This window comes from Peromyscus eremicus, chromosome 6, assembly GCF_949786415.1.
Source record: "Peromyscus eremicus chromosome 6, PerEre_H2_v1, whole genome shotgun sequence".
Taxonomy (NCBI): domain Eukaryota; kingdom Metazoa; phylum Chordata; class Mammalia; order Rodentia; family Cricetidae; genus Peromyscus; species Peromyscus eremicus.
In genome coordinates, this window is record NC_081421.1 from 89,577,126 (window position 1) to 89,590,025 (window position 12,900).

Sequence of the window (12,900 nt, forward strand, 5' to 3'; positions counted from 1 at the left end):
AGTACTAGGATAACAGGCTTGTGCCACATCACCAGCTTATGTGGGGCTAGTGATTGCACCTGGGCTTGGTGAATGAATGGAAGACGAACATTCTGCCGATGGAATGACATGGTACTTGGAAGGAAGAGGCAGGTTTATCTCTGTAAATTTAGACAGCCTAACCTACATAGCAAGTCCTAGGCCAGCCAGGATGGCAGAGTGAGACTCTGTCTCAAGTCTTCTGTTCTGATTGATTAGTCGGTTAAGGTAACATGTTTTTAGTTTTTCTCCAGGAAACTGAAATGAAAAGAGGGAGTGGACTCTTTAGAAAGAACTGGACTTCCTGCCTCCAAGCAATTGTATAAGTTAGAAAGGTTTTATAGTAACAGCTGTTTTCAAAATATAGTGTGACTTTCATTGATTCCATGTAATAGTTATTGGTATGTACTCCACTCAAACCACGGTCTGTTTTTATTTAATTTGTTTTGTTTTGTTTGTTTGTTTGTTTTATAAAAAGCTAATTGCTTTGAGGAAAGTGAAGGAAACCTATGCTTTAGCAAGCCATTTCTGAAAGAGGCCATGTGCTACTGCAAAGGACACTAAACATTCTTCATCACTGTGGACCAGAAGCACCCACAGCATGGCCTTGTAATAGGTAGACTCAAGATGCTACATGCTTAAAAAAAATAAAAGCTGGCTGTGAGTTGTAAAGATATGCAGAAAATTGTCAAAAAAATTAATCCATTTGTTAGTGTGAATGAGATTCTATGAAGATTTCTAAATAATAAGACAAATAATAATTTAAGCCTACTTTGTAAAAATCTTATATTGTTGAAAACAACTACTTAATTTTTAACAAAATTTTAAGCAATTGTTATTAATATTCAACCATTTTGTACATTTATTTCAAATTCTTAATATCAAAGTAGATTATGGTGGCATTAAAGTGTATGCATAATATCCTTGATAATGGATATTGAATTAAAGTTATAAACTGTTTCAGAGGTGTGACCTCTGACAGAAAAAGAATACATCATAGACACCAATTTCTTATGAAAGATTTTATTAAAACCAAGTCTTTACAACATATTGAAAAATGTAATGTTCCACAGTCAAATATGTAAGAAAAAAACCTCTATAGGTAATTAATAGCACATAAATTTAAGAACAAAATTAAAATTACACTAGATCTTTCTATCCATATAGACATAGATAAATATCTATCCATATAACGGATCTATAGATCTATAGCATATACATCATATAATAGACCTATATATCTAGATAGATATGTTTATATCACAAATTCACGTTGATGACCTGGAATACCTGAGTTTTTAAGTTGTTGGTTTTCCAGACAGTGCGAAATCAATTGTCATCCACTCTACAAAGGGCACAGCCATTCCAGAAAAAAACAACTTTGGTTGATACACGCTGTCTCTTAAAGATCAAACAGGAGTCTTTGACAGGATTAAATTTTATCTTCAGAGTCTTCTTCCAAGGGGAGGTCAGTCTGTGATGCGAGGAATGATTCCCATGTAGCAAGGCACTGTGTAACAGAAACACCATGAGAGGGATCAGCTGTAGTTGTTGGTCAGTATTGAAATGATTAACAATGCATCCCAGTACACACATTCCCACAGCAATCTGCCCTACTTGCCCTGTCAGCTTGGGAGTATCTGTCATTTCTTAGATATTTTAATCCCCCCCTCGTGTGTGTGTGTGTGTGTGTGTGTGTGTGTGTGTGTGTGTGTGTGTTGTGTACATTTTACATGGATGTAGACATTTTCATTGTGTTTCCACAGAGGCCATTGGCTGTCTTCTTTAATTGCTCCCTATATTGCTTTTTGAGACAGGATCTCTCATTGAACATGGCCTTCACTAATTTGGTTTGACTATCTGGCCAGCAGACACCATAGATTCTTCATTCTCCACCTGTCTAGCACTGGGATGGCAGATGTGTGTCTCTGCTCCAGGCTTTTTATGTGGGCTGTCTTGGGTGTGCATGCTTGTGCAGCAAGCTCTTTACCAATTGAACCATCTTCCCAGCCTGGTATTCTAATTCTTAATGAGAGCTACAATTGCCAAATAAGAGGAAAACCTATCAAAGGCTGAAAGAAGAGCTTGCTAAAGCAATCCATTGCTATCCCACTGACAGAAGAGAAAAGAGAGCTGAGATTTACTCACTTGGACCTGAAAAGGTGCACACTGGCATCTAGACCTGGTGATGATGTAAACAGGTTTAGGTGCCTTAGGATTTCATAACATTAGGTATGAGGCATGTATGTTTGTAACACTGCATACAATTCATACACACTGCCTAGCACGAGAGTTCTGAGAGAGCTATCTGTTAACTTATTATATGCTGGGACTGGGTGGTGAGACTCAATATTTAATGGTTAAACACCATTAAAATTATGGAACAAAGAAATACACATAGTACACCAACAACAGGGGGAAAAATAAATCATATAAAAGTGTCTATTAATCCCCCAAAGCCAGAAAGAAAAGGGAAATAATGAGATGAATAAAAAATAACAGGAAGGCAACACACTCAAACTTAATCCTGTCAATAGTCAATTTAAATGTCTATAAAGTACACATCTCAATAAAGGGGATAAATTGTGAACAGAAAACTAAGACTCACCTGTACTTTATATAAATGTCTTTTAAGTATTTAAAAAATAATGGCAAAATGAAAAATGATGTGTGTGTGTGTGTGTGCGCACGCGCACGCACAAAACACATGTCAAAAGAAAAATAATAATACTGCATTAGTATTAAAGACTTCAGAAAAAAGATCCTTATCAAGATAAGGATGATCTATTACAGCAGTAAATCTGGAAATTCAAGATCCATTAAACAAAAACAGAGCAATACAAGGAGAACAGCAAACATATTTATGATTTGTTTTGAGGTCCTCTTATGTTTAACATGTGGAGGGAAAAACATTGACAAAAATTTGAAGCACATCATCAATCAACTTAGCCTAATGCATATCTAAAGAACAAAACCAGAAAACACATCTTTTATGCACTACATTCTGGAACATGAGAAGTCTCAATAGGCTAGTGTGGTGGCACATGCCTGTAATTCCAACACACAGGAGACCGAGGCTTGAGAACTGCAATTTGTTAGTATCTTTGTCTGGGCTGCATAGTGAGTTTCAGGCCAGTCTAGGCTACTGAATTAGACCCGGTCCCAAATAATATTTATACATACAAGATTCAAGCCACATGAATTATGATCTCTGAATACTGTGGAATTTAATTAGAAACACCCAAGAAAGCCCCTCCCCCCAAGTATTTGCAATCTAAATAGGAGAATTTTAAATAACCCTGGACCACAGAGGAAACCAAAAGTGAAATAATGAAGTATTTTAACTGAATGAAAAAGAAATCACAATATATCAAAAACTTCTACATACCACTAAATACCACTAAGGGAGCAAACTGAGAAATTCTAATTGCCTACATTAGAGAAGAAGAAAAGATTTCCAATCAATGCATTTAATTTCTACTTTAAAAATCCAAAAAGCAAGAGCAAAATAGCTGACAGCAAACACATTAAAGCCAAAGTAAGCATCAGTATGTGCATGTATGTTCATGTGTATGTTTGTGTGGGTGAAGCAGAGTAGGAATCCATAAAAGACAACAGGAAAAACAATGTCGAATCATTGAGAAGATTAGTAATACTGTTAAAGTACCTTACTGAACATGAAAAAGGAAGATGGTACAGGGTTATAGAATTTAGTACAACACTTGCCTAGCATGCACAAGGTCCTAGGTTCGATCCCCCACACTGTGACAAGGACAAGGGAAATATGAGAAGAGTTATCAGGAGTGAGGGATGAAAGGGCAACATCAGCTCAGATCCCTCTGACTTCAAGAAGGCAACAGTAAAAGCTTTGTGACTTGGCCCTTCAAATCCAGATGAAATGTAACAATGGCCAATTACTCAAAAGGCAAAAATCACCAAAGCAACTGCAAGAGAAAAAAAGATAACCCAAAGGAATTCAAACTGAAAGTTAATTTTCACCCTGCAAATAATTCAGTGGTGAATTCCATGAAATGTTTAAAGACATCATACCAGTTCTGTACAAATACAAACAGAATGGAAGACATAGGAGAGCTTTCTAGCTCACTCAAGTTAGAGACACTGTAGAAGAAAACTAGACTGATTTTAATCAGAAAAACAGACACAAAAATTCTAAAAAAAAAAATAGCAAAGAGAAGTCACAAATCTCATCAAAGATTTATATGTAATATGCAAATAGATTTTATTCATGAAATGAAGGTTTGATTAACTCTCAAAATCAATGTCCACATAAGCACAGAATCATCTCAACAGATTCTGAAGAACATTTGTCAAATTTCAAAGTCATCTATTCCCAATTAAGACAACAATTTTCAGCAAACCAAGAATAGATGAGAATTCTATATATTGAGAAAGAAAATCTGTAAAAAAAACCCTAGAGTTTACCTCTTATGCAGATATGCAATAAATATTGGTTATTTAAGAATATGTTCTTTCTTCCCGATGTAAACTCAGTTTCAGGTCTGCTTCACCAAACGTAAGTAAAAAATGACAGAAGAACACAATGAGAAGTCTGACCCACAACCTAGCACACAGGCTGGGAGAGCCACTTTTCCTGCAAACCTTTTGGTGGAACTCTTGCCCCTCCTCTGAGAGGTCACCCATAACCAGCAGCTATTAACCCTGCTGGACCATCCAAAGCATTTACTGCTTTCAGATAAATAGCATATCTTTTTTGACAACTCAGCCCAACTACCTCTTAAATAAACTGACCATCCCCCAGGTAAAAGTCACAATGAAATTCCAAGCAGCTTTCTTTGTTTAGAATTCACATCAAATAAAGACTCTGAATGGTACCAAGAACGACACTGGTCCTTGCTGTGGATATTGATCTTTCTGTATGCTGTGAAGGTGTTGCTCTGATTGATTGATAAATAAAACACTGATTGGCAAGGTGTTGCTCTGATTGATTGATAAATAAAACACTGATTGGCCAATAGCTAGGCAGGAAGTATCGTGTAGGCAGGATAAGGAGAGAGGAGAATTCTAGGAAGTGGAAGGCTGAGTCAGGAGATGCTACCAGCCTCTGCCATGAGAAGCAAGAGTAAAGTACTGGTAAGCCACAAGCCACGTGGCAATATATAGATTAATAGAAATGGATTAATTTAAGATATAAGAACTAGATAGCAAGAAGCCTGCCATGGCCACACAGTTTATAAGTAATATAAGTCTCTGTGTGTTTATTTGGGTCTGAGCGGGACTGGAAAAAACTCCAGCTACAGGTCCTCAACCAAATTCTCTCTTTTTTCACTGTCATATTGTACTTCAACTAAGCTAGTTTAATAAAGGCTGTGACATGCTAGCCACCATCTATGCCAGTTCGTATGGTGAACCAACATTCATTTATAAAGTACTAAGGCTATTGAAACATGGTAAAGAGACATTAGTTATTGAGTAATTTCCTCACCATCCTCCAACTGGGAGCAGAGAAAAGATGTTATGCATTTTGTTTACTGGAAATCACAGAACAACTTCTATAGAATAACATATAATCAACACTGGATACATTGTTACGCATACACAGTAGGCATCACAATGGTTCTTTTATACATCATATAGTTTTTTTTTTTTTAGTGTACAATTACTATCAAAATTCTAATTTACAAGTGAGGAAATTAAGGCTCACATAACCTAGGTACATTTAAAGCATTATAAATAATCTGGGGACCATAGCTAATATTTATTTATTAATATGTGGAGAATGACAGATCTCTGACATCACCACCAGGGTACATTTAATATGCCATTGGCAAACATGACAAGATGTCTCTCTTTTACATAGTGGAAGAAGGACTATTTGGGGAGGAGAAGTGGGCAAGAAAATACAGGAGGTATCAGGGTGACCAGATTTTAGGAAAAGGATGTGTATGAATTCTGTGTATATGGAAGCTGATTCTCATCTATCTCATGACCATGCTCTACTTCCAGTAGTAGACACACCCTTTGAAGATGATGGAGTCTAGATACACTGGGCACTCAGCTAATGCTCAGTGAATACAGAGGGCTACACAGAAGGAACACATTGAAAACCAAAGCCAACATGTGGGTCGACATAAAAGCTGTACTACCCTTTTTCTTGTAAACTAGTTTCCTGTTTTCTGTTGCTGTGTAGTTTCTAAACGCGAAGTTTTGTCCTTCTGTCCTCTGGCCCCATTTCTACTCAGGTTTATGTTCAATGAACATTTTGGGTCTGTTAAAGTTAAGGATTTGATTTTGAACTACGTAACTCACGATGCCACTCAGTCTCTTTAGGGACTTTTAAAATTCTTCTAAATTGTTTTTATTACACTTATTAATTGAACTGTTTAACTGTGTGTGTCAGTGTTTGGTGCACATGAGACATCATGTGTTTGGAGGGTGATAGAATTCCTAGCCACTCCCCCATGACCTCACAGGAGCTGGCAAGCTGCTTAGTCATCCCAGGGCCTTACATCCTACATAATCCGTGCTCTGGGTGATCACGTAATTTGCCCCAGCGTGATCATGTAATCTATGCACATATCTGGCACAGCTATGAAAACACATATGCGCATGTGCAGGGGAATCCAAAAAAGTGGGTCCCACATACCCCTCCCCCCTCTTCCTGCATGATCATTGTGATCATTCCCATAGGCCTAAGCACCCCCTTCTGTTCCCTTTCCTAATAAACTCTTACAGTGTGTTTTGTTGTATCTCCTAGCTTTTCTTGCACAGTAAACACCGCCGCCTAATAAATAACAGAGGGCACAGGAAAACTTGTGGGAACTGGTTTTCTCTTTACACCACATGGGTCCTGGCTTGGTGGCAAGTGCTCTTCTGTGCTGAGTCATCTTGCTGGCCCTCTTTTGGAATCTCTGTGTCAGCTGTTTTCCTGTGAATAAATGTTTTTAGTAACTGCTCCTTCCCATTCATGTGGGGGTAATGTTCACTTGAGTTATCTGATAACTGGCACATATATCATGCTACTCTCTATCTCTTTTTAAAAGCAATAAAAAGGGAGCAAGATGGCTCAGCTGGTAAAGGTGCTTGCTGCTAAGCCTGTCGAACTGAGTTTATTCCCTAGATCAGTGGTTCTCAATCTTCCTAATGCCATGACCCTTTAATACAGTTCTTCATGACCCCTGACCATAAAATTATTTTTGTTGCTACTTCATAACTGTACTTTTGCTACTGTTATGGATCATAATGTAAATTTTGGAGACAGAGGGTTGCCAAAGGGGTCAGGACCCACAGGTTGAGAAGTGCTGCCTTAGATCTACCTGGTAGAAGGAAATAACCAACTCCTGCAAGCTGTCTGTCCACTGACCTCCACATGCCGGCTACAGCATGTATGCCCACACACATGTACACAGTCAAACACTAGACACATAAATAAATGTAATAAAAGCTTGGAAAGCTGACATCTAACACTGTTCATTTCTAGTTACTCTTCCTTGCTTTGTTTTAAACCAGAGAACCTCAGCAAGACCTCGAGCAATGGACAGTCCACACAACACAGTTATCAGCTTAGGACAGTGCACATCTACTGTGCTCAGCATTTTCACAGTTGAAAACCATTAAGGATAAAGTCACCAAAATCTCAAAATCTAGATATACTTGCTTTTAATTTAGCTTTTTAAATAAGGTGTTTCTATCTATTTGGCCTTGAATTGTAATTAAGCATTTACTTTTTTTTAAAAAATCATTACTATCAATGAAGCTAGTATTTCTATAAATCAGAGTAAGGGCAAAAATAAATTTAAAAGTGTTATTAATCGCAGGCATCCTCACCGGCCTAGTCTGCAGTATCAGCCAGCCTGATCAAGTTTAGTTTCTTAGGCAACCATGGGACTCCAACTACAGGGCTCTACTTTCATTTGAATACTGTGTCACCATTTTCCACATTTTATTTTATGTAATGATCTTCTGATGGACTCAGACAATCCTATTTTAGTTATGAGAATGAATTTGGAGGCTACATGGCTCAGAGAGTTAAGGTGCTTGCCATGCTAGCCAGGTGACCCGAGTTGGATGCCCAGAGCCTAAGGTGGGTATGCCACAATATGTGCACACCTTCACACACACACACAATAAACATTTTAAAAAACAAAACAAGCAGGGAGGAAGGGAGAGGGGGCATGCCTTTAATCCCAGCACTCTGGAAGGAGGTAGACGCAGGTGGATCTCCGTGAGTTCCAGCCAGCCTGGAATTCTAGTGAATTCTAGTACAGGTAGAGCTACACACAGAGAAACCCTGTCTCGAAAAAAACAAAACAAACAAACAAGCAAAAAACAGAACCAAACCTAAAAAACAAAACAAAACAACAAAAACCAAAACCAAACAAACAAAAAGCTAATTCACAGAATATGTACTGTTTCTTCCCACAAGAGCACAATGAATGATTCACCCCATGGAAGGCTAAGTAAGGTGGTGGATGTGTGTTAGCCAGGATGCAGCGGAACTGAAAAGGAGGTTCACCACGAATCTTCTCTAACTGAAAATCCAGCATTCTCTCCAGGTGGCTCTGTCCTGTAGCCAGAGGGCAAACAACTCTCTGAGAGTAGAGATGTCTGAGAGCCTGAAGCTGGGCAAAGGAGCCAGACCTGTGGACACATACCACAGAAAACATACCCCGTTTCTACATATTCACTTCAAACCTTCTCAAATACACGAAGATGAGATGCTAGGAAAACTAAGCTTCAATTCCAAAAGTAACTTTGACTTTTGAAAGGAATCCTCTTGGTGCTTCAGCAGAGATGGTGATGACATTTTGCTACCAGAACAGGCAAATGTCTCCTCAGTTCCCAAGTGCATAATAGTCCCATGAACAGATGTGATCAGGGTTTCTAAAGAGTCAGTGGTGACAGCAATGTTCCCATAGACACAACAGCTTTCCATGGAAGTGTCTACGTTTAGGAGCTGGTATTGTACTGTGTCACCTTGTGGGGTGTGAGAAGGTCTACTACGACTCTCTGCTTCGCTTGGCTTACTCATCGACATATAAAATAAATGGGTTTCCACTAAAATGGAAGGTTTCAGAGGCCGACTGTGGCTGACAAGAAGTTGGCAAATGAAATTACATACGATTTACAATTTCGTCTAGTTCTGCTTGCCTAGAGCCATTATGAAATATGGTGATCATAAAAATTTAAACATTCCCTCAAGTATTTGGTATCTGCAAGATAATTACCATCGTACAGTTTCCAAAAGTAAGATCCACAGGCTCACGAGGAATCTTTTCAATCTTCTCCATATCTGCTGCTACTACTGTTAGCCTACATGCACTCAGTACTTACCACCTGGTAGACACTGAGTCAGGTGTATTTCATTAATTCATTTAACAGCTTTGAAGTCTGTTTTCCATATTGTAGTTTTAGGATCAAGTAAAATTAGTAGTTTAGGAGACATGCTAGTCAGGCCTGGTGATACAAGACTGTAATATCACCTAGTTGGGAATCTGAGGCAGGTGGATTGCAACTTCAAAGCAAGTATGGACTACAGAGTGAGTTCAAGGGCAGGCTAGGCAAGCCAGTGAGTCTCTGTTCCAAAATAAAAAATGCGAATATTCTGAATATGTTGCTCAGTGGTAGAACATTTGCGTAGCATATGAAAGGCTCTGGATTCAGTCCCCAGTGCTGACAAAAAAGAAAAAAAAAAAACAAGAAAAAGAAAAAGAAAAAAAGGAAGACAAGAAACGGAGAGGGGAAGGGAGCCTTACTTCTGTAGAAGTATGAATCCAGATTCTGGGAATTATCTGCCAAGTGTTAATTTTAGAAGTATCCTAACTGTAGAATCCCAGGAGGTGCATGCTACCTTTCTACAATTACAATGTAAGCTGTATGTTCAGCTTAACCACTGCAAGGGGTAAAGTAAAAAGACTCATTAGCTACAGACGCCATCTTGTGGCCCACTTATTTATTATTCCATAGTAGTCTATGGATCTCTAACTCCCAATCGGATAAAGACAGAAGGTGCTGCAGGTATCACTCATTCCACTTCTCTTACTGTTACACATGGGCTACTGGGGTGTTGAGAGGTCTAATATGTTAATAATCTTTGTGGGATAAACTAATCCAAGGGCCTGAATTTGCATTCATATTGTTCCCATTCATGCACTCTTTACATTCTACATTCTACTGTTGCTTTGGATACAACCAGCCAATTGACGGGGCTCATCAGCTTAAATATAGGCATTTCAAGCTTATGTTTTCAAGCTCAATTTGTTTAACCATCTATTGAACCTAAAGATAATTACACTGAACACATTTATCTTTCTTTCATCATACAATTGATCAAAGCACAACTATAGTATTTTGGTATTATAAAGCATTTCCCATGTCTTCTTCTTTCATTCTCCTAAAAGTTTATGGTGTTTGTGTGAATGCCTGCCTGCATGTATACATGGATGTGTGCATGCATGCATATGTGTGTATGTGCGTGTGTGTGTGCATATATGTGTATGTGCGTACCTTCGTGTGTATGTGTGTGTGCATGTGCATGTGTGTAGTGGGGACACAGGCATGGGAGGAGATTATCACCTTCCACTGATATATGAGCTTAATGAACACCAACAGAGTATGATTAGGATTTTAAAATCAGCTAGCAGCATGCTGACATCCAATTCTAAATTTTTCATTAGTAAACTCCCTTCTTTAAAATATATCCTGTATATATCCTCTGTATGGATAAACATTTATTCCTTTCTAATCTCTTCCTATGAAATCTCTAAATAACTTAGCTTTAGAAAACATCCCTAGTTTTAAGGATGGGAAGAGGCAGATGCCCATGCTTTCCCTCTATTGTACACATAAATTCATTTTCATTAGCATGGAAAATTGAGAAATAATACATTACAGGCCATAAAGTAGTGATGAGACCATTTTAATATAAATTTGAAACAGCAAAAACCTCCAAAATACCATAAATGTTTACTAATTATATGAGACATAATAAAAATGGCATAGTTATGTAGAACAATGATTTTGACTATAACTTGGAATGTCTAATTTGGATAGAAATTATCATTACTTACTTTTTGTTAATTTTTAGATAGAATTTCACTTTATAACTCAACCTAGCCTGGAACATATCATGTAAGACAGGCTGGCCTCAGAGTCATGCTGGTTTTTCTGCTTCATTCTCCCAAAGTACTGTAATCATAGGCTTGTGCCACCACACCTAGCCATCCTTCAATATTAAATGTAGATTTCTTTGAGTTCAGTTTATAATTCTTGCTTCTTTGTTTATTCAAAACTTCTAGTGACCGTTTTCCCACCTGATAAGGCAATTTCCTGTTGTCTATGGAAGTTTTGTTCCATGATATTCCTCTATCATATTCCTTGTGGTGAATGGAGAGTCGAATACTGTAATGGCCTCCACTGAGCAGCCCAAAATAGTTAAAAATAAAAACGAATCATCCACTGAAAATTGGGATCTATAGTCAATTATGAAGCTCCTTCTCAGACAGTAAAAAAGAATTTTTTAACATCCCAAGGTCATAAAACGTCATTGTATTTTCTATTCTCTTGCTTCATTCATTCTTATTGTACGCCTTCTGGTTTTATTTGAAATAAGAACTTATTGCTCACCAGAAAAATAATTTTCCATGATATAGATGGTATAAAAGATGAGAGGGATGACGGAGTTAATTATTAAACAATGAGTAATGCTGATCTTTCTAAAAGAAATAGAAGAAAGCTCCTAGATATTCAATAGATGGCCATCACAGGGCACTGAGATGGCAAGAAGTAGCTTTTTCCCATTTGATAAAGACAACCACACTTAAGTAAATTGGATGGTCCATACAAAAACACTAGACTGAGTCTACATTTCCTAATCCAGATGTTTTGGCTTCCAGTAGGTGTTTTCCAGTGGCTAAGAGAGAAAATAATGAGGGTACAGGGACATAATGGATTAAAACATTTTAACTGGCATAAAAGTGGCTAGGTTGAATTCATTTCTAAGGCTCTGAACCACCTAAATAGGTATGTTGGCTTTATAGTATCTTCCCACCCTTTCCAAACACATACACACGTGTGCACACCACACACACACACACACACACACACACACACGTGTGCATACCATACACACACATACACACATGTGTGCACAACACACACACACACACACACACACACACACACACACACACACACACACCAGGGCACTCTTCAATCCTATGGGGCATAATGAAGTTCTGAGACAGTCTGTCCAATGACTAAGACACTGAACACTGAAAGCTGTTTTCTTGAGCAATTGTTTTTGATACTATTCAAAAATTTGTCTTCCTGGGCCCAAAGATATATGTCACATATTAGTAACTGTTAGGAGTTATGCTAGTAAAAACAAACAAACAAACAAACAAACAAACAAGGCACAAAAACCCCAACCAAACAAAAAACCAACCAACCAAACAAAAAAACACTCTAATATGGATTCCAAATTGCTAGTTCTAGATCATTCTAGAATCTTCTAGCTCAGCTATGCTGCAATCCTGCAGCTTGGTCCCGGAACCCTGACTAGGGGCAGTGAGGGAATGAAGAAAGGACAGACACACAGACACACATATAGAAAAGCTGACATCAGGTCAGGTGTGTGCACTCTGATGGAGTGGCATCTACTACCATAGCCTCTTGGAATCTTTGCATGTTTATTATGTACAGCGAAGGGAAAGGGTTAATTAGTCTCAGCAAGAGGTCTCTGTAGGCAGCAAATACCTGGGAAAGATGCAGCAGTTGCTAGTTTTTGTACACACTGGCCACCTGCTGGAACTCAGTGCTCCTGCTCTATCACCAGGAAAGCTTTGCCATCCCTGTGAGTTTCACCTGGGGAAGGTGTTGGCACTTCCATGATGCTGAGGGTCA

General features: G+C 38.2%; 1 protein-coding gene across 1 annotated transcript in view; it reads right to left on the reverse strand.

The window, feature by feature from the left end:
* Positions 1-1,025: 1,025 nt before the first annotated feature.
* Snx7 (sorting nexin 7) overlaps positions 1,026-12,900 on the reverse strand; it is an 81,531-nt gene continuing 69,656 nt past the window's right edge. Inside the window, exon 9 of the mRNA XM_059266161.1 lies at positions 1,026-1,528. Within this exon, the coding sequence (XP_059122144.1) occupies positions 1,451-1,528 (78 nt within the window). The 3' untranslated portion in view covers positions 1,026-1,450. The remainder of the gene's footprint in view (positions 1,529-12,900) is intronic.